This window comes from Musa acuminata, chromosome BXJ3-4 (assembly GCF_036884655.1).
Source record: "Musa acuminata AAA Group cultivar baxijiao chromosome BXJ3-4, Cavendish_Baxijiao_AAA, whole genome shotgun sequence".
NCBI lineage: Eukaryota > Viridiplantae > Streptophyta > Magnoliopsida > Zingiberales > Musaceae > Musa > Musa acuminata.
The window spans coordinates 12,536,240-12,559,252 of NC_088352.1; the positions used below are offsets into that span (position 1 = coordinate 12,536,240).

Sequence of the window (23,013 nt, forward strand, 5' to 3'; positions counted from 1 at the left end):
AAAAAAATGCTATTGAGGTAATGTTGAAGGTCTCGTGGAAGTTAATTTGGGTGCGCTAGGGTGCTTCGACGAGAATGTACATGAAGACCGATGTCGAGAGTGAGTTTCTTGACTCGATCATTTTGATGCCTAAGTTAGTCCTAAGGTGAAGTAAAGTGGAAGTGGTACAAAGGTGATTGATCTTGATTCCTATGCTTTCGTGAGGGGATAACTCTCAATAACCCATATATTGGATGATTGTTCATGTAAATGACAATAAGAGAGAGACAATTAGTTTACTTTGGATTTATGTTCACACAAATAAATTAAGGGGGTAAGTCTTGTCTCTCTTAGGTCAACTTGATTGTCACATGTAGATCACATGATAATTGATCGATAATATTTATTTATTAAAATTTATTTTAAATATAATTAATAATTACGTCGGCGTCTATACTCCATGCCCCTCCCCTCCCTCTTTAATTTTTTTTTAATTATTATTATCATTTAATGGTTGTAAATGTAGTTTTCATGAAGGCGAACCTGTTATTTTCTTTGGTAGTCCACACTAGAGGACGTCTAAATCTGATTTAAATGGACCAATAAACCTGATAATAAATCTCTTTCGCTCTCACGTCTCCACCGACCACCATCGTGGAACGCTCTCCGAGACACGAACACATGGGTGCACAAACTATGTCTCGCGCATCTGTCAACGAGTCAGAGTTACAACTTACAGCTGCCCATCGATGCGTTTGCAATTGAACTGCTCCAAAAAGAGATTCCTTTGGCAATATCTAAAAGCGACTGCCGACGCTCAAAAATCACACGATGAACAACAAGAATCAATCAACCCCAAAGTAAAAGGATTCGAGCGTGACACCATTAGGTGTGGGGGGATCTTTAACCTTTAGAGAATTCAAGGACCCGTTAAAGTGCCTTTGGATGGTACCCAAGGCGATGGACACGAACCCGATTCACGTCATTAAGTGGATCGAAGAAGCCTTTTAGAAAGATCACCGACCTCACTGCATTAGTTTTGGAGTCGAATTTAAATGGAAAATATTGGGAGGATTCGGGTACTCACGAAACGGCTCGGTTGGTCACGCGTCACCGTCCGTCCCCGAGCATCTTGAAACGTACAGCATGGAGCCAAACAAAAAAAGAAGAAGCGGTAATTAAACCGGGATAATGCGCCGATTCCGATATATTGTTAGTGTTAAGAACAACAACTGTAAAGGCAAAAACAGACTTCTGCAGCGGAGCGCCTCGTTGGGGAATCCTTTTCCTTGCCCTCCTCTCACCTTCTCCGAGAAGCCATCGTCACCTTCCCCAAAACCCCAGCCAAGCCCGGCCCCCTTTTAAATCCCCTCTTCTTTCTCTCGTAGCCCCATCAGTCCGAAGCACTCGGGAGGTATGAATGAACCCTAGGCGACGATCCCCTCCATCTCCTCCATCTGTTTTTTGTTGATTCGCGGTAGGGTTGTTGGAGGTGTTTGATTGTTGATTCTCTTTCTTCTTACTTGGATCAGAGGCTGGAAACCCCAAGGAGGAGGAACAGGATCCATGGCGGGAGATGGCGCAGGAAACGGCTCAGATGCTCGCAGGACCCCGGAGGAGGAATTTCCTCCCTGCTGCAGGAAGGCCAGGGCTTCGGCTCCCGAATCCGAAGCTAAGTGCCATGAGACCGTGGTGTCCGGGTGGTTCTCCAATTCGTCGCTCTCTGGTCCGTATCTTATGGCCCTGTTGTCGAGAATCTTTTCCTTGTCTAACGATTGTCTGTCAACGATGCTCCGCATGTGTTGTGATGATTAGATTGGGTGAATCCGTCTTTAATGGATGTTTCTGCATGTGTTGGTTGATGCTTGTCGCTTATTTTTCTTCCTCTTGCGATGACTGTTTGGATTTCAAGTTGTTCATCATTTCTTCCGTCTCCTGGGCAGATAAAGACGGCAAGTTCATGTACTTCAACAACCCTATGTGGCCAGGTATCCTCTTGCTCCCTTCTTTATTAGCAGTAGCTTTAAATCATGCAGGATGCAGATACAGCCTTGATATGTGCATTCTCCTTATAGTAGGCGAGCGTTTGACATATATGAGAAAGGAGCAACTTTTTCATGTTGATATAGCACTTCGTATCTTCTTTGGTTTGCTGGTGTAAAACCTTTAGCTGTTGTTTGTTCGTGCATTAACTCTTTTATGCCTTTCGTATTTGTGGGACATACGTATGTCATGAGGTTTTAGATATTGTGGGTATCTTTTCAAGTTGCGTTTGCCTACTGTTCATGTGCAATTTACATTCTATGACAGTCTGCCTATTTGTATTTCTTGAAACCAAAAACGCAGCTACCGGAATATCTCTTCAGTTGGACGATTCATCTTCAGGATTTACCCACTTGCTCTCCTTCATCTTTTATGATTCGTTATAAATTCCATACTTGATATAGTGATGGCATTTTAAGGATTGCTGTCCATTTTGGAACTCACTTTGTGTAGACTGTAGAGTATCTTTTGTTTGATGGAGGCGTCTTGGCAATTTCCTTAAGATGATTCTTCTTCATCATCCTCTCTCTCTCTCTCTCTATATATATATATATATATATATATATATATATATATATGTATGTATGTATGTATATATGTATATATGTATGTATATATATATATATATATATATATGTATGTATGCATATGCATAAGCTGATGCATTTATATTTGCAGGAGAGGCTCATTCTTTGAAGGTTGAAAAGATTCTATATCAGGGGAAATCAGAGTTCCAAGAAATTCTGGTCTTTCAGGTTCTAATAATTTTTAGATACAGATGCACATACTTTTTAAAAAAAGCTATTTCTAGTTTTGCAGCTTTATACAGCTTAGGAGTTATATATCTGTATATCTTTCTGCAGTCCTCAATGTATGGAAAGGTTCTTGTGCTTGATGGCATTGTCCAGTTAACTGAAAGAGACGAATGTGCCTACCAAGAGATGATTGCCCACCTTCCTCTTTGTTCAATTCCATCACCCAAAACTGTAATTTACTAACCCAAACCTTTCACTATTTTTTGTTTTTGACATAAAAAAAATTGTTGGGTTATAATTCCAGTTTAATTTGTAGTTATAGCACTAACTACTCATCAATGGCTTTTGTTCGGACATAGCATTTGAAGAAGTCCCCACAACCAGCAAAAGAAAAACAATAGTATATTCAGTGATTTAAAAAGGCGCTCGGGCGCTCGCCTAGGCACTCGGGCGAGGTGAGGCGAGGCTCGAGCATCTCTCTTCATTTCCAAGCGATGCACTTCAAAGAGATGCCGCCTGGGCACCCGCCCAAGCCTAGGTGCCGGGCGCTTCGGGCGAGCGCCTAGGTTAAACTAGGCGATCGAACCAGCGTTTTAGGTCTGGTTCGGTCTCCGGTGTTTTAGTTGGTTCAATCGAACCAACTAAAGCATCGATATCAGCGTGACTTCCCCAACCCTAACCATGCTCGTCGTTCAAGCTACCGCTGCCGCTGCCGTTGTCGTCGCTTGCTGCTCCCGCTGCTCGTTGCTGTCGCTGTCACTGTTGCTGCTCGCTGCTGTCGCTGCCACTGTTGCTGCTCGCCACTCTTGTTGCCGCTGCTCACTTTTACCGCTACCGTTGCCACTATCGTCGTTCGTCGTTGCCGCTGCTCGCTGCTGTCGCTGCCACTGCCACTGTCACCACTCGCCGCTCCCGCTACCGCTGCTCGCTACTACCGTTGTCGTTGCCACTGTCGTCGCTCACCGTTGCCGCTATCGCTGCCACTCCCGCTTTTCTTAGCACCCTCGGTCTTCCCTTACACTCTTCTCTTCTCTTTTGCTTCTCCTCTTTCGAAAGTATATTGTTAACAATATATACTATACAGTATACTGTTAACAGTATACACTGTACAATATACTGTTAACAGTATACACTGTACAGTATACTGTTAACAGTATACAGTATACTGTTAACTGTATACAGTATAACACTATTATTTTGATTTTAATACTAGCAATTTTTATTTATTTAAAATTATTGTTAGGTTTCAGGATAAATGACAAGTGTACAGAGTAACTCAATAGAGTCTCCAATGGCATAAAAAAAAGATCCTGCATGGAAGTATAGTTATCTAAAGGATCCGAAAGGTCCTAATGCAGTGACTTGCATGTTTTGCGATAAGACTACTAGAGGTGATATTTTTCGTGCAAAACAACATCTGGTAGGAAATTTCAAGAATACAGCAGCTTGCAAAAAGTGTCCACCTGAGGTAAAAGAAGAGTTGCTGAGTTATATAAATGAAAAGAAGATGCAAAAGAATGAATCTTACGAGAATTTACCAGAAGACAATGTTGAACATCTCAGGGATGAAAAAGAAGATTATTCTATGAGTATTAACTCAAGTGGGAAAAAAGTATATGAAAAAATATGAAAAGAAGTTATGAGTACTAAGAAGGGTAAAAACATATCGATAGATCTATATATGTTTCAAGGATCATAGAAGCAACAAGGGCAAATAGGAGGCTCAAAATTTAGACAAACAAATATAAGTGATTCTTGTGATAAAGAAATAAGAGGAAGAACAATTCAGCACATTGCTCGCTTCTTCTATCAGGCTGGTCTTCCCCTTAGTACAACTCGTTTAGACAGTTTTAAGGAAATGATTGAAGCTATTGGAAGATATGGTGCGGGATTAAAACCTTAAAGTTATTATGAGATGCGAGTTCCATTGTTGCAAAAAAAGTTGAATTATACAAATGACTTACTAAAGGGTAATAAAGAATCATGGGCAATACATGATTGCTCTATTATGTTAGATGTTTGGACTGACAGGAGGCGTAGGAGTATAATTAATTTTATGGTTAACTATTCTTTAGGGACTATGTTTGTGAAGTCAATAGATGCTTCATCTTTTGTAAAATCTGGAGACAAGATATATGATTTACTTGACAAGTTCGTGGAAGAAATTGGAGAATAAAATGTCGTTCAAATCATAACCAACAATGGAAGCAACTATGTATTAGCTGGTAATATTCATCTTTTGAATTTTTAAATTATTTTATCTTCAATTAAATATGTTAAACTCCTAAGTCTCATTATTTTTGTTATTCTCTATCTCAGGTAAATTGCTTGAATAAAAAAGGCAACACTTATATTGGACTCAATGTACGACACATTGTATTAATTTAATGTTGGAGGATATTGGAAAGATCTTAGATATTAAGAAAACCTTAGAAAGCAATTTTTGTTGTTGGATTTCTTTATAATCATATTGGAGCTTTGAATATGATGAGAGAATTCACAGGGAATTAAGAATTAGTAAGATATGGTGTCACCCGATTTGCTACTTCATTCTTGATATTACAGAGCGTGCATCGTCAAAAATATAATCTGAGAAAAATGTTTACATTTGAGAAATGGGTGACAAGCAAATGGGCAAAAGAAGCAAAAGGCAAGAGGGCTACTGATATCATCTTAATGCCATCCTTTTGGAATCATGTAGTTTATATATTAAAGGTAATGGGCCTTCTTGTTCGAGTCCTTCGGTTGGTGGATAATGAAAATAAGCCTGTAATGAGATATATTTATGAGGCTATGGATAGAGCAAAAGAGACGATAAAAAGATCTTTTAATGAAAATGAAGAAAAATATGAGAAAATTTTTACAATCATTGACGAAAGATGGAATTGTCAACTTCATCGTCCTTTACATGCAACATGATATTATTTGAACCCTGAATTCTTTTATAAGATTAAATTTGTTGGGTTTGATGCAGAAGTTTTGGATGAGTTATATCAATCCGTTGCAAAATTAGTTTCAATTCTTGAGGTGCAAGATAAAATTATTTGTGAATTATCTTTATATAAAAATGCCGAAGGTTTTTTTGGAATTCCAATAGTCGTTCGATCCAGGACAACTACGTCTCCAAGTATTTAATAATTTGATATAATTAATTTCATCTATAGTATGTTACTATGTTATTGCTAATAATAACATAAATTTTGTAGCTGAATGGTGGAGTGTATTTGGAAATTTCATCCCGAACTTATAGTAATTTGTTATCAAAGTACTTAGTTTGACATGTAGTGCTTCGGGTTGTGAGCGAAACTGGAGTGTCTTTGAGCATATAAGGATCACTAAATATTTTTATTTTAATTAATTTATTTATTTAGATAGATGTATTAATATATTTTTAAATTATATGGCATGACAGATTCACTCAAAGAGAAGAAATCGGTTGGAATATCAACGATTACACGATCTTGTTTACATAAAGTATAATGAAGCTTTGAAGGCTCGTCATGATTTGTAAAATAAAATTGATTCAATCTCATTGTAAGATATTGATGATTCAAATGAGTGGTTGGTGGGAGAAATGTGTGCTAACTTGCAAGATGCCGAAGACGAACTTGTATTTGAAGATGATAGATTGACATGGGGAGATGTGGCAAGAGCTTCAGGTGCTGGAGAATTATAAACATATACAAGACAGATGACAAAGAGAAAAATGAGTGCAAAAACATCAAGCTCGGCTCCTGCTGTTGTTGAAGACATAGAGAATGAAACATATTTTGATGAAGGAATTGAAGGACAAGAGGAAGATGACGAATTCAATGAAGATGATTTGTGTGAAAATGATGATAATATTGATTATGATGAATGATTTTGATGTAAAATTTTATTGTTTTGAATTTTGAAACTTTTTGTTAATGTGACATTGTGATTTTATATCTTAGAGTTTCTTAATTTAATAGCATATTTTTATTTAAAATTTTAAATAATTATATTTATTAATTATATTATATATTTTTATATTTTAGCATTTCACTTCACTCGGGCGAGCGCCTAGCGCCTCGAGCGTTTTTGGACTATGACGCCTTTTGGCGCCTAACGTTTTTTAAATCACTGAGTGTATTATTGTAGTGTCGCATAATACAATTAAGGTTTATTTCAATTGAGGGTGTTTCATAACTATAGAAGCTGGTAAGTTTTTTGTTGTTAAACTATGGTTTTGAAAGTTTATTTGTCATAGAAAACTGTTGTCATATCAAATGCCTATATGTTCTTAAAGAATCAACATGTTATTTTAAAACATATTATGCAAGTTGTAAATGTTGCTCCCTCAAAAACAGAGATAGTTTTGTATCATGATTAAATGTAACTTGTTAACATTGAAAATCATGAACGTTTAGTTTATTACTGATGATATGACCAAATCTAATTATGTCTGTGCTTAGCTCAACATTACAATTGAAGGTTTTACTTTGGAATGTAGATATGTGTGACTGAACGAACCCTATTGGAGACCAACGAATTGTCTCTTAATTAAAAAAAAGATTGTTGCTATATATGTTTTCTAGTTAATGAATGTTTCATGTTCTTGCAGCTTTTAGCTGTCTCAATCGTCATCAGCATCAAGAATAATCTTGATTCTTTGATTTCTACACTAAGATGACAATTTTAAAGGAAATATACTTTTTATTGGGCTGATAAGTTATAAAAATATATGAAGTCTTTTTAGTCCTATTTGACCATATCTGATGGTCATGTAGGTGGAATGTAGCCAAAACAGAAGGCATCCCTTAAGTACATTGTCACAAGTAATGTAGTTTGGATTATATGTTAATGAATTTGAAGAAACAAACGATTGTTGCGCACCCTCAACATCTTCGCTCAACGAACTGTTCGCCGCTTTTGCATGCTTGTACATATGTTTAGTAGTATGTTTTGCCTTGGTTTTGTATATTTTTACTTGAAAAATGTAAGTAAGAACAGTTCGTAGCGTTTCAGTGCGATCGCTCACCACGCCAGGCAAAATTGGCCCAAATGGCTCTGTTTTCGTGTGCTATGGCCTATTTTCTGCAGACCACATCCGCATGCGAAACGTCAGCCATCTTAGACCCCTGGAACCCCCCAAGTGGCACAGGGGTGGATGGGGCTTTGGGGTATTATCGGGCGTTGATTGGTTTATACAAGTTCGCACGTTAAAGTTGACGAGAACTTGTCATCACGCTTGATACTCGATGAGGAGTCATTTATGGACTTACGACTGTTCGTTTTGCCTTTTAAAGTCCTTGTTTTCTCTTTCCCCTTTTTTCTCTCTTGCACTTAGAAGTGTTAGTTGCTTGTAAAGTTGCCCTGTTCATGAGACGTCGGAACTTATCCGTCGCTCGCTTTCGAACTAATCAACTTGCTCTTTTACAGATCCTACGGGACCTGAGTGAGGTTACAACTTGCCTAACCCTTTACGGGCGAATAACGCAAGGGCGTTTCTTGACTTAGGTAATCCCGGCTAAGTTCGAGAAGTTGGCGCAAGGGTGCTTCAAAACTTAGGCAACTTCTGCTAAGTCTGTGACTTTACCGTAAGGGTGCATCATGACTTAGGTAATTCCAACTAAGTCCGTGACATTGTGGTCTCAGAGTGGACAACCAATTCGAGTAAACAGCGAAGAAGTTTCGCAATCTTTCCATAGTCAAGCATCGTGGTGAATTGAGCAAGATGGGCCAAGCTGGACCATTGCCCCAAGCAGTCACATGTGCGTTACAAGTGCAAACTCGCTCTCATGTTGTTGGAGCCGCTCAGGAGCGCAACAACGAACATGATGAGTGGGAAGTTGGCTACTCTCCGTGAGCGGAGGAGGCGTAATTTGGAGTGCCAACTGGGAAAAAGAGCCACAAGGAGAGACTTACAGTGACATAAACCCACATTGATGTTCTTGAAACGAGTTTGGAGGAACTTTACTAAGGGCAATGAAGGCTTCTTGGGGTAGAGAGCTTGCAAGAAGAACCTGAATCTCGAATGACAAGGTTGAGTCCCTAGTTGATCGACTGATGGAAGACACCAAAGACTCCATGCGACATCTACACAAAGTCATGGCGGAGCTCACTTCTAGGGTGACATTGCTCACAAGGGCTCCTAATGTGGGAGGGAGCAACACTCGCTATAATCGTCGTAATATCTCTCTTAACATCAATTAATTACTATAAATAATGTATTACCTTATTATTAACTTCTATATTTGTGTACTATAATTAAGGAAATAATTAAATTTGGTTTTCTTAATCATATGGATAAGTTAGGAATTCTACTAATCAATTAAATTATTAATTGATTTATTTCCTAATGAGTGATTTGATATTTAGAAAGTAAATAGTTTACATTTCATTTTTGTGTGTGAACTATAAGAAATTATTATTATATTACTCTATTTGTGTGAAAGCAAAATAAAAATAAATTAAAAATAAATATTAAATTATTACTTACATTTTTGGGAGATCTCTTCTCCTCTTGTATAAAGGGGGCCACTCCTCCCTCATTCCTCACCAAACCTAACAATGGGAGGATTGAGGAGAGGCTTCCTGAGGAGATGATATTGAGGAAAGGATAGTCGAGGAGAGGTTGGATCCTTTCTTTTTTTAACTAGTTTTGATTTATATTTTGAAATCTTGATGTTGAGATTGTTATAAGTTTTTATGCATAATGATGTTTTAATTTCAAAATTCATGATTAGTAAATAATGATAATTATTTTGTGATGCTAGAATGATTATTTGATTTATATTGATCTCTTAAGCTTAAGTGAATTTTAATATTGATTTAATTATTAAAATTTTTATTTTTAGATTAGCATAATAGTTTTAATTTATTTAATTAGATATATCTATGTTTCAAGAATTATGTGTGAATTTCTCTAATGTAATTAGTTTTAAATTTAAGATCATGAATTTAAAGTTTTAATTAATGGATTTAGTCATTCTTTAATAATTTTAAATATTAAAATTTAATTTGATAAGAGGAGTCTAATTGAGGTCTGACTTGAGTTAAGTTGATTGATCAGATCGAATCGACTCAGCCCATGTGGTAATGTACGACCTAGCTCATGTGACCAAGTACAACCTAGCCCATGTGACTCGGCATGACCTAACATATGTGTCCGGGTAGGAGCTAGCCCATATGGTAAGGTACGATCCAACCCATATGGCTAGGTATGATCCAGTTCATGTGACCATGTATGACCCAACCCATGTGGTAAGGTACGACCCAATCATGTGGCTAGGCATGGGTCAGCTCATGTGGCTAGATATGATCCAGTCCATGTGGCCATGTATGACCCAACTCATATGGTAAGGTACGACCTAACCATGTGGCTAGGCATGGGCCAGCTCATGCGGCTAGGTATGACCCAGTCCATGTGGTTATATACAACTCCAACTCATGTGTCTAGGTACGACCAACTCGCAAGCCAAGCATGACTTAGTTTAATGGTAAGGCTCAGCCCAACTTATAAGTAAGGCTTAGCCTAGTCCATGAAGTTAAGCATGCCTAGCTATGCTATTGACATTAGACATATCGTCGCTCCTTTTATATAATCCGTCGTACCTCAACTCAACCTATTACTTGGAACATACATATGCAGCGTATGTGACCCGTCCAAGACTCAGGTGGGTTGGTTCGGTTTGGGTTAGCACTATACGACATAGTTCGATTTCCTCTCTCTCTATTGGTTTGAGCTTGTTAATTGATTAAATTAGACATGTTTGATCAATTAAAGCCGGTTTAGGGTGATTTCAGACTAACTTATTTGACCTAATCGAGATCAATCAAATCTAAATTAGATCAGTTTAGGGTGATTCCAGACCGGTTCTATAAGGATTTAAGGTTGGTTCCGTTAGATAATATTCGAATTGAGTTTGGTTTAAGTTAATTGAGCTATTCCAATTAGGGTTTTGATTGATTGTGGACTATTGAGAGATTGATGTTTCATGCATTTATAATTTGATGAATTTAAAGATTTTATCTGAAGATGTCATTGGAAAATGATTATTGGTTTTCTACTTTCTTAAGTTTATGATATTGATATGATTATTATCATGTAGTAGATATGACCAGGCTAGTAGGTCACATTGGAAGTGCAACCTATGAAAGGAGCTACGGGCCTATCACAGTGCAGAGCCACTGATGAACATAGTCTAGCAGATTTACATCAAGTATGCTCTCTCATAATATTTAATCATATTGATTTCTTGATACATGCGTGAGTGAATAGATGAGTGTAAATGAATGATCATGGATGTTTATGTATCCTTGCCGAGGGCATGCATGACGATTCCCTTTGGGGATTAGTGGGCCGTCAGACGTGATGGTTAGACGATTCCTCCATCCGCTGTTAGGAGGAACGTGTACCCACTTGGGCGGGTGAGGGATATCACTCCATCCGCTGTTGGGAGTGAGATATAGATTATCTCCATCCGCTGTTGGGAGGAATCCATCCCATGGAATATGTCTCTCCATCCGTTGTTGGGAGAGTGCACCATCGGGTGATGTACGCTTTTGTTATTATGTATGTGTTGTATGTGGTTGATGTATGATTTTGTTTATTATGTAAGAAATTATCATCGTTTTTCTGATGCGTAAGTTATATGATGAATCGATATATTATCATTTCTTATTGAATTATTGATATTTATTTTTATTTCATGAATATTGAAGATTATTTTAATGATTATTTTGAGGTTCTTATCAGCATATGTAGTTGCTAATATATTTTTATCTTATATTTATTTTCAGAGTAATATATTACTTTTGTAATATATTTGAAGTTTTGGCGGAAAAGACTTGTGACTCTACCAAGAAGACATGGCTCTTTTTCTAATTAATAGAATATTTACTATTGTAAAGATAAGGATTTGAATTCAAAGACGAATGAAAAAAAAAGGGAGTTTATTATGTAAATTATGAATAATAAATTATTGATTTATTATTCTTTTATAAATCCGGGATGTGACACCTGCGTTGCGTCGTCACAAAACTTGAGGGCACCCAAGCCGCATTGCTATGGGGTTGCCAAGGATGCTAAAGAGCTAGAGAATTTCCTATTTGACATGAAACAATACTTCCGAGCTACGAGGCTCAATTATGAAGAATTCAAAGTTTCGATAGTAATCATATATCTGAATGAGAATGCAAAACTTTGGTGGAGAACCCGTTGGGAAGAGATCCAACAAGGTCGGTGTTGAATGGACACATGGGGGGACTTGGAGCGGGAGTTGAGAACTCAGTTCTTACTCGAGAACACAGAGTTCGTCGCAAGAAGGAAGATGAGACAACTACGTCAAAGCACTTCCATTCGGGATTACATGTAGTAATTTTCTGCACTGATGTTGGTCATCCAGGACATGTTCGAAAAGAATAAGCTATTTAGCTTCCTCAATGGCCTGAAGCCATGTGCACGATAGGAACTGCATCGAAGGAATGTCACCGATGTGATCGGGACAATTACGGCCACAAAAAGGCTCATTAACTTTGTTTCCTTGGAGGACTCTGGGAAAAAGAAACAATGCCAAAATATTCTCGAGGGAAGGAACTTAGGGGCGAACAAGGAAGAAGAGTTTCCACAAAGAGCCAAGCTCGAAAGGCAAAACCCCAAAACCTTGGCAGATGCTTCTTGTGCGGAGGATCACACATGCTGAGGGAGTGCCCACAAAAACAAGCACTCGATGCCTTAACGACATCAATCCACCCCCCCCAAACCGGATAAGGGCTAGGCTGTTGCCCTTAGTTCAAGTAGTTCGAAATCCAACAGCGATGATGAGGAGTCGCAAGGACTCCCGAATGGGAGAAATGCGTTTGTTGAATGTGTTGCGGGGTCAAGTGAGGAAGAACTTGAAGACGAAGCCACTGAAAGAAAGGAGCAGCGAACTGTTGTATGCGGACATCAAGTTTAATATGGCCAAATAACCCGTGCGATGGTGGACATGGGCGTCGCCCACAATTTCATTGCCAACAGAGAAGCAAGGCGACTTAGGCTAAACTTGGAGAAAAACCTAAGTCGGATGAAGGCAGTGAACTCGGAGGCTAAGCGGTTCTCCGGGTTGGTAAAGACAGTGCCCATCAATATCGGGACATGGAGCGGAAGCATAAACATGATGGCGGTGTCGTTGGACGATTTCTAAGTGATTCTCGGAATGGAGTTCATGCATACGACAAAGTTGGTGCCATTGTCATTCCTAAACTCCTTATGTTTATTGAGAGGCGACGACCCCTGTGTGGTTCCTATTTCTCGAGGAGGAACCAATGACCACAACAGCTATCGACAGTACAACATAAGAAGGGGGTACGAAAAGGCAAATTAACTTTCGTGGCCACCGTAAAGTTGGAGACACTTGATGGGGAGGCCATTCATGAACCTGTTGTGGTGGCAAATATTTTGAAGGAGTTTATAGATGTCATGCCATCCGAGTGGTCGAAAACTCTGCCACCACGTAGAGGCGTGGATTATCATATCGTGCTGGAGCCGGGAGTGAAGCCTCCAACGAGACTATCATACCGCATGGCCCCTCGTTAGATGAACTGCTAAGCGGTGGTCTCATCCGTAGTTCCAAAGCACCATTCGGAGGGAGCTCTAGTCCTCTTCCAAAAGAAACAGGATGGGGGCCTCCAATTATGTGTCGACTATCGAGACCTAAATAAGGTGATGGTGAAGAACAAGTACCCCATCTCGCTCACCGCAGACTTGTTCGGCCAACTAGGCAAAGCAAAGTATTTTTCAAAACTCGACTTTCGATCGAGGTAATAGCAGGTGTATATTGCTGAAGGCAATGAAGCGAACACTACTTGTGTGACCAGGTATGGAGCGTTCGAGTTCTTGGTTATGCCTTTCGGTTTAACCAACACTCCGGTCACATTCTGCACTCTCATGAACTAACTATTTAAGGAGCATTTGGACAAGTTTGTTGTTTACCGCCACACGCTTGAGGAGCATGTCGAACACCTTCGAACAATTTTCAAGGTTCTCAGGGAGAACACTCTATTCGTGAAAATAGAGAGGTGCTACTTTGCTCATACGAAGATTTTGTTCCTTAGGGCACCGAATTGGCGACGAATCCATTTAGATGGATAAATCAAAGGTGCAAGTTGTGACGGAATGGTGTATACCAAAGAAGGTGTCGGAGTTAAGATCCTTCCTTAGTTTCGTCAACTACTATTCATAGCTGAGTATTCGAAGCGTGCAGCTCCACTGATAGAGTTGTTGAAGGAGCAGCCTTGGTGATAGTCCGACAAATGCGAAGCAGCGTTACTGTGTTGGAAGAACTAGTACTTAAATTGTCGAACTATGGGAAGCCCTTTGAAGTTAATATAGATTCTTCAGACTTTGCTATTGGGGGAGTACTTATACAGGAGGGGCACCCGGTAGCCTACGAGAGCTGCAAGCTCAACGAGACTGAGCAACGATATCCAGTGCACGAGAAGGAGATGACAGTGGTGGTCCATTGTCTACGAGTTTGACGACATTATCTTCTCGGATCGTGATTTGTGCTAAGGACGAACAACATCGCATTGAGTTACTTCCAAATTCAAAAGAAACTCTTCCTAAAGCAAGCATGATGGTATATTTCCTGGCTAAGTTTGATATGGCAACATAGTACAAGCTTGGAAGAGCAAATGTCGTGGTCGATGCATTGAGCCAAAAAGTGGAGTTGGTGAATGCCATGCAGTTGGAAGGCGAAAGCCAAGCAAGTCAGTTGCACTCCAACTTCCTTTCCAGAATCAGGGACAGACTGCACACTGATCCCCAAGCAGTAATCCTGATGCAATTAATCATAGAAGGTAAGACTCGACGATTTTGGATCCATGAGGGACTCGTCTACACCAAAGGGAATAGGGTTTATGTTCCTCGAGCGGATAATTTGAGGCGTGAATTCTTGAGAGAGTGTTACGATTCCCTTTGGGCTGGACATCCGGGCATTCATCGAACATTGGCTTTCGTGGTGAGAGCTTTCTACTGGCCGAAGATAGGGACTGATGTGGAGGAATATATTCAAACGTGCCTTACTTGCCAACAAGATATGGTAGAGCAGCGGAAGCCGGTGGGACTTTTGGAGTTGTTGCCCGTACCAGAAAAGCCATAGGAGAGCTTTGACTTCATATCAAGTTTGCCGACAATATGGGGACTCGAATCGATACTCTTGGTGGTCGATCAGTTTTCGAAGTATATAATATTCATGGCTGCACCCCTACACTGTTTAGCAGAGGAGGCGGCCAAGTTAATAATGAAGTATGTGATGAAGTATTGGGGAGTCCCGCACAACATCATCAGTGATCGAGATGCTTAGTTCTTGGGACGATTCTAGATCGAGCTATTCAAATTGCTAGGGTTCAAGTTATACTTCTCCACAAACTTCCACCCCCAGACGGATGACCAAACTAAAAGAATAAATTCTCTCGAGCAATATCTTCGGCACTGCATGAGTGCCAACCAATGGGATTAGGTGAAACTGTTGGACATTGCCCAATTTTCCTACAACTTGTAGTGGAGTTCTGCGTCCAACAAGAGTCCCTTTGAGATCATTATGGGACAACAACCATCGACTCCTCGCACCTTGGCGATCGGTTATACCGGGAGTAGTCCGTCAGGATATCACTTTGCAAAGGAATAGTATCGAAATGCAGATATTGCACGGGCTTACTTGGAGAAGGCGGCAAAAAAGATGAAGTAGCCAAACTTGGGAAGGTGACCACAGGAGTTTAAAGTTGGTGATTTGGTGTTGGTGAAGCTTCAACTGGCATCACTCGAGTTCTTTAAGCATAAAGTGCACAAGGGATTTGTGCGCAAGTACGAAGGATCCTTCCTAATTATCAACAGGATAGGCAATGTCTCCTACAGGTTGCAACTGCCAGCGTTGCTTAAAATTCACAATGTCTTTCACCCAAGTAACTTGAAAGCATACCATTAAGATACGTAAGATGTTTCCCAAAGTGTTCCAACTCGGCTACCCCCCATTTTAGTGAGTTGAAATTAATTTAGCGGATCACAAGACTTAGCTACCCAATGGAGCAGAGCAAACCAAATACCCGGTGAAGTGGCGAAAGCTTCCTTTAACAAAAGCCAGTTGGGAGTCTAAAGACGTCCTACGACACGAAGAAAAAGTTGTCAAAGCCTACCAGCAAGCGTCGACGAGGGTGTCGACAGTTTAAGTGGGAGAGAATGTCACGAACGGTCGTCACGCACACACAATATTTTTGCTCAACGAACCGTTCGTCGCTTTTGCATGCTTGTACAGATGCTTAGTAGCATGTTTTATCTTGGTTTTGTGTGTTTTTGCTTGAAAAATGTAAGCAAGAACAGCTCACAGTGCTGCAGTGCGACCGCTCACCACACCCGGCAAAACCTTTCCCAAAATGGCTTCGTTTTCGCATGCCACGACCTGTTTTCTGCAGACCGCAATCGTGCGTGAAACGTCAGCCATCTCAGACCCTTGGAACCCCATGGGTGGCACAGGGGTGGATGGGGATTCACGGTAGTGTTAGGCATTGATCGGTTTACATAAGTTCGCACGTTTAAGTTGACGGGAATTTGCTATCGCGCCTGACACCCGGTGAGCAGTCGTTTGTGGACTTGCAATTGTTTGTTATGCCTTCTAAAGTCCTTGTTTTCTCCTTCCTCTCTTGCACTCAGGGTATTTGCTGAATTGCTTGTAAAGTTGTCATCTTCACGAGACGTCGAGACTTGTTTGTCGCTGGCTTTCGAACTAATCAACTTGCTCTTTTACAGGTCCTATGGGACCTGAGCGAGGTTGCAACTTGGCTTACCCTTTACGAGCGAATAACGCAAGGGCGTTTCATGATTTAGGCAATCTCAGCTAGAGAAGTTGGCGCAAGGGTGCTTCACGACTTAGGAAACTCCAGCTAAGTCCGTGACTTTGCTGCAAGGATGCCTCACGACTTAGGCAATTCCAGCTATAAATCCGTGACAATACGGAAAAATTCTACCCTCTATGGCATAACATTTTCTAAATGCTTTAAGCTTTTGCTGCAAAAGTTTAATGAGTATCTTATTGCAGGTCTTGGTCATAGGAGGTGGTGATGGTGGCGTACTTCGGGAAATTGCTCGACACAGTTCTGTGGAGCACATCGATATTTGTGAAATTGACAAGATGGTTATAGATGTATGCAGTTATATCTACATGTGCATATAGCAAAGCTTACTTTGTTGCTTTATCTGTTGATCATGTCTTGTCTTTCTATAGGTTTGCAAACAATTTTTTCCTGATCTGTCTGTTGGTTTTGATGATCCTCGTGTTCGACTACATGTTGCTGATGGTAGGCTGAGAAGTTGTTTCTCTTTGAAGTTCTAGTCGCAACACTTTTCATAGAGCTAGTTTACTTTATCTTTTTGTTCTGCATGTGAAATGTAATTCCATAAAAAGCTTTTATATTCTGTAGATAGCCTTTGGTCTTTCCATGTGTTAACTTTTTCAAATATCTGTTGCATGGTCTTCTTACAGGGATTAAATTCTTACGAGATGCTCCTGAAGCTATGTATGACGTAATTATTGTTGATTCGTCTGATCCAATAGGTACATTGCATGTTTCTTTTCTTGAAACTCAAAGATTTGTCTGATCTCAATTACACAAGAGGGGTGCATTTGGAAAACACTTGTGAATTGAGTATATCTGATAACATGTGCTAGGACATGGCAACTTTTTAAAAATTCTTGCAAGGTAAAGTATCATGTGCACAAATATGGTTGTGATAAAGAAAATGTAGAAGAATCAAACTCTTCACCAATGATATAAATCAAGATCTGTTAGCAATGACTAACCTCCCGCTTGAAAAGATTGAAATAAGGGTAGTAGAAAAGAGCACCGGCCCACGATCAAAGGCCAACATCTACTTGGTACCTTTCCTTGGAAGACTCCATATGTTGCTAGCAAATCCAAACAACTTTTGTCAAACAAATGGTGGCTAGTTAACATACAGAAAGCATGGCAACTCATATTTGTAATATTGTCTTCCAACATCCAATTTGTTGTTTTTATCAGCCCTTTGATGCCATTTTTCCCAAAAATGTTTGACCACATCACTTGTTTCATTTGTGATCCCCATTTTTGGTCAAGGGAGCACTGTGCTCCTTGAGTTTCCTAGAAAGAATTGGGTAGCCTGCTGGATTGCAATTAGAAAGGCAATATAATGAAGGTTAGTTGTGTTAATTTGTTTCTGGCTTTCAAATATTTTTTCTTGTCTAAGGTATAATTTGGTTTTATTAATGCATTATATAACAGTGATTGCTGGAATCCTGGTTGCAGCCACAAATATATTAGCAGCTTTAATATTCTTGGGCACAGAAACCTATCCTTGTTGGTGGTCAACAGTTTCTGATGGTGTATGCTACATAGAGCTTGCAGAAAGTTTTGTGACTTTATCAATTCAGTTGAAGACTCGATTTACAAAGATTGCTTAGATCATCAACTGATTTTAATGTTGGCAGAGATCATTTGAATTCATATGCAATTGCTCATGTTAGTATACTACCAGAAATATGCTAGCCTCATCCTGTCTGTATTGGTCCCTGGAAGGGATATAGGTATGCTTATTAGAGGAGCTAAGAAGTTGAATGTCTCTCAACATATTGAGATTTGTGCCAAACCAGCGAAAAACTGAGAGGGCTCAGCCCATAAACCTGCTGGTGTATGAGGTAGGCAAGACTATGCAAATTAACCAACTGCAATGTTCTCAGAATCTTTATACATCTCTAGAACAACATCAATATTTTGATCCTTGTGAAAGTTTTTTCTAATATAAATATTTGTTTTTTGTCTTGACTAAACATTTCAGGTGTTATTTTATACCATTTTTTTGCCTTTTCCTTTTCTGATTGTTTCTTTATCCTGTAAAGCTGAGGATCAAGTAAATAACTTCTATGCAGATTTGTACTTTTTAGAGCTTCAAATCAACTTTTGGTCTTCACTTGATTACTTCATCATGACTATTCGGTGATTGTAGGACCAGCTCGAGAGCTTGTCGAAAAACCATTCTTTGAGATGATTGCAAGGGCCTTAAAGCCTGGTGGTGTTCTTTGTAACCAAGCAGAAAGCATGTGGCTTCACACACATCTCATTCAGGATATGCTCTCAATTTGTCGTGAAATTTTTAAGAGTGTCCATTATGCCTGGGCAAGTGTTCCTACGTACCCAAGGTATTTAAATATTAATGTCCCTTGTTTTATCCTGAAATTCATTTTCTTATTTTTCGTGAAGCCTTTTGGGGACCACTGATGGTAAATCATGAGTTTTAAGTTGTGAACTCTGCTTTCACACTTGTAATTGTATGATAAAGCACAAGATTCTGCTAGATAGAGAGATCCTGGTATGGCAGGGGAAGCCTATACTAAAATATCGGTTTTGGTCGTACATTCACTAGATGGCATTGTATGTAGCGTCTGTATAGTTTTCATTTGGAGTGTGTTAGTGGTGTGGAATATGGGGTAAATGGTGCAGTAATTTTCTTCTTGATGCAGAGAGTTCAGATAGTATCCAGGCCAAAGTTCGGATAGATCTCAATTGGTTTGACCTCTTTTAGTTATTGATGGATTTTTTTAACCTCAGACCTATCTTTTGTTTACCAGAAGTTTTTGCCAGTTGCATGGTAGAATTAAAAGTCATCCCTGAATGAATTAATCGAGTTTCTTCCACTGGTTTGTTCTTGGATTATATTTTCTTACAAATTTGTATGGCGCTTCAATTTGTCACTGGAGAATTTATATCTAGTTTTACCAAATTCGAGTTTCATTTAATTTACCTGTGTTTTTGCCAATTCTGTAACTTTTCACTAATGATACCAAGTTATTGGATGTCTAGCCATATTTTTGTCTTGTTCTACTTCTATTAGATTTTGCAGCAGCAACGTATATATGTTGTTGCTCTAATGGCCTCTGTTTGCTTCTGTTAGGTTCTACTATTAGCGAACATATTCCCAATATCTGTTTTCCTCTTATAAGGCTTCTGTAGCCACTGAGGTTATTACTATTATTTTTTTGCCTGAGAAAACAGCATGTTACCGTAATATCTTCAGTTTAGAATTATTTATTGATGAGAATCATTATGTAGCGGCGTGATTGGATTTTTGTTGTGTTCGACGAATGGCCCACCTGTCCATTTCTTGAACCCAATAAACCCAATTGACAAACAGGAGGCTCTTAAATGCAAGAGGGAGCTGAGATTCTATAACTCAGAGGTACTTTCGTGTCTGCTTGTAACTTCCTCTCTTTTTGGTTGATGATTATAATCATATTTTATGGATTGATTATTCCTTTTAGGAGCTTATATTTTATAAAATATTATTGCTTTGGTGCAGTTATCAATTTTTTAGTTAATCCTAAATGATACCTTTTGAACCACTCAATGATGTTTTAGTTATTAATCTCTTACTAATTAGGAATGAGATTCAGATGGCTTGGATTAAAGATAAGTCTCTTTAGTCATGGTTAAGTATCCCTTAACAGGTCTCTTTACTTTGTCAAGGGAATCAATAGGGCGGTTGAGCGCTTAGAACTTTTGACAAGACTGGCTTAAGACGACCTTTAAATTAAATAGTGTTGTCTGCGACATTGAGATAATATATTAATCACTATCCCACCCTTAGTGCATGCTCCTTGAGCATTTTTTTTATTTTAGGGGCAAGGTTCCACATAGTAAGGGTCCTGCTTTGTCTTCCTCTCCTCTCCTCTCCTACACCGGGTTTTTTGCCTGCCCTTTTACAGATGAGATATCTCCCTTGCGTAGCAGCCCCCAGCGACTCACTATGGATGAAGAAAACTGCTTATAAGGCCATAAAAACACAATTGTTCCCACTTTCTTACAAGGGGAAAAGGGTCGTGAGCACAGGATATTGCTATCACATGTTTGTAAAAAATTTACTAGTGGTTGATGAAAATAGGGTGTGGCAATCATGGCATGAACTAAACATGAGTTTGGGTTGCTTGTAAAACTATGGCTGTTTTCTGGTTTCCCTATTTTACAGTAGTATTCGTCAAAGTTTTACTTTGCACTCTCTTTATATGCATAAATGGTTTTTTTTTAAAATCTTGTTGCCAATGATATATATCATGACAATGACTGCTCTTTGGGTATGTGCAGATGCATAAGGCTGCATTTGTTTTGCCATCATTTGCGAAAAAGGAATTGAGCTCGTTTCTCAGCTCACCGCTTACGGTGTAAATAAATCTTTTAGATACTTTTGCTGCTGCCCCGGTGGTTGGTTGCAAAATACGAAGCTAATTAGCGGTCGGTCTTGTGATGTCGTGGCATGTTGTGTTGTTCCCCAAACTTTTGATATTGTTGTTGTAACAGACTTTTAATAACATCTACCGAACAATCCTAAGCATGGCTGGTGGCATTTAATGTTCATACGATATAAAGTGAAACTTTATGCAACGAACGCGGCTACATCTGTGTCAGCTGGATGTTGCTTGCTTGCTTTTGTATTCTGAGAAAAAGATGTGAACCCAATATCCCATGTATTCGCAAGTGCAGACGAATGATGGAATGCCGAGATACACATTATTGTTATAATGTCACAAGTTGTTCGTGTGATAACCGAACAAAGAAAGATATTCCCGGGATACAAGTGTGAGATACTACCTTTTATTATATGGTGGGTGGTATGTTGAGGAGTGTTGGCTCGTTTTATGGAATGATTGAATTACGAATTACGAATTACGAATTACGAGTGCGGTGATTGTTGGTGGGTCAAAGAGAAAGGAAAGCACCGAGGTAGATGGGCGAGAGAAATCAAGAGGAATAGGAAACTAGCCCGTGGGGAGAGGGGTGGATGAAGAACGCAAAAAGGGAGGGGCCGGGCAGCAGGTGTATCAGAAGCATCCGGAGCGATTGGGGTCCAAACGCCCCTCCCTCCGCCCTAGTAAAATCTGGCGGTTCAAAAATTGACTCGGCCGGTCGGTCGGTCGGTCGATACGAGTGATCACGGGGGAAACTGCAGGGGTTGTCCCGTGATAGATGACGTCACCCCTGGTATTTGTCCCACGGGTGATTCACCGGGTGTTGTAGCGGAGAGAACGAATCACGATGCCTGTGACTCTGACAACCCCCGTCCGTGGCTATATAAAAAAGGCTGGAGCCCTTTGTTGCTCTGAATTACTGGACTCTTCTTCCTGTGCTTCTCGCTCGCAGTTTGGCTCCTCGGCCTCTCCTCTTTACGATTAGGGCTTCGCTGATCCAAGAATTCCAAATCGAATAAAAATTCTTTGATCCTTCAATGGCGACCTACCTACCTACCTACCAAATCGTCGTCGAGCTCCTCGATGGCAGAACCCATTGGCCTCCAGATCCCCTCCCCCACCCTCTCCGGTGAATCCCTAAGGCGCGATCCCTCCGATGAGACGCTCATCTCTCCGCCTCCCACGACGGCGAATTCCCATCCCTCCGCCTTCCCGGTGGGAAGGGAGGGTTCGGCTCTCTTCTTCGCGGCGCCGCCACCAAGGCCGGCCAGAAGAAGACCACGTGAATTGCCGAGAAGAAGCTTGGGGAGTGGATGGCTGATGATGTTTCAAAAGATGGTTTTCTTCATGTTTATTGTCCGTAAACATAATGGCTGTGTTTGGAACCCTGTATATGTTTGAAACTGGCAACGCTGTATATTCATCAGCGTCTACAAAATCAATGTATGTTGACCTAAATTCACGAGGTTCACTCGGTGGACGTTTGTCCAAAGAATCAAGCAACGTGGTCCATTGATCTCTACAACCAACGTGCTGATGCCGTGTGTGATAAGCAGCATTAAACCCACAAGGTACATACATAATCGCTGTCATGTCATGTTACCAACATTCATATCTCCCTCCCATTGGCAACAAAGACTGGGACCGGGTCACAACCTCGGGTTCAGATCATCATCATGCATCATGCATCATGCATCATGCATCATCCATCATCCATCATGCATCATGCATCATGGTCCACTGCCACTGCGACCTGGCAGTTGCATCCAACGCGATTCGGATCCAACTGTTGGCGTGCGTGCTGTACATTCCCAATTCCCAACTTGTCTTCTACCTCAAAACCACTGAATTAAGAGAGCTAGCAGTCCCGTCGTCGGCCTCATCTGGTTCGCTAAATAAATGTGTAGGTGGGTCATGCGTCGATAGCAGCCTTACAGGTTGGTGATGGGTCAGGGTGACACCTTGCCGTGGTTCTTATCTTTCCACGATAAACATGCCAGGCGGACGCGCACGGAGACACA

General features: G+C 40.1%; 1 protein-coding gene across 6 annotated transcripts; it reads left to right on the forward strand.

Moving 5' to 3' along the window:
- The first annotated feature begins 1,208 nt into the window (after positions 1-1,208).
- LOC135635579 (spermine synthase-like) lies at positions 1,209-21,188 on the forward strand. 6 transcript variants are annotated; one of them, XM_065146747.1, is made up of 11 exons: positions 1,211-1,393; positions 1,512-1,705; positions 1,923-1,967; positions 2,701-2,777; positions 2,886-3,008; positions 16,817-16,921; positions 17,003-17,075; positions 17,261-17,332; positions 18,760-18,952; positions 19,863-19,989; positions 20,892-21,188. In XM_065146747.1, the coding sequence occupies exons 2-11, from the start codon at positions 1,546-1,548 to the stop codon at positions 20,970-20,972; spliced, it is 1,056 nt and encodes a 351-aa protein (XP_065002819.1). In that variant the 5' UTR covers positions 1,211-1,393; positions 1,512-1,545; the 3' UTR covers positions 20,973-21,188. The 6 variants fall into 6 exon arrangements, with proteins under 6 accessions (XP_065002818.1, XP_065002822.1, XP_065002823.1 ...); XM_065146746.1 differs by having other exon boundaries at positions 1,209-1,393; positions 2,701-3,008; XM_065146750.1 differs by lacking the exon at positions 2,886-3,008 and having other exon boundaries at positions 1,210-1,393.
- Positions 21,189-23,013: the final 1,825 nt, after the last annotated feature.

What these genes read in the sequence shown, in the direction of transcription:
- LOC135635579 (XM_065146746.1), top strand. Translation starts at nt 1,546, where the DNA reads ATGGCGGGAGATGGCGCAGGAAACGGCTCAGATGCTCGCAGGACCCCG. An exon ending in TCGACTACATGTTGCTGATG is followed by an intron (nt 17,076 to 17,260) that starts GTAGGCTGAGAA and finishes GTCTTCTTACAG; the next exon opens with GGATTAAATTCTTACGAGAT. An exon ending in AGTGTTCCTACGTACCCAAG is followed by an intron (nt 18,953 to 19,862) that starts GTATTTAAATAT and finishes ATCATTATGTAG; the next exon opens with CGGCGTGATTGGATTTTTGT.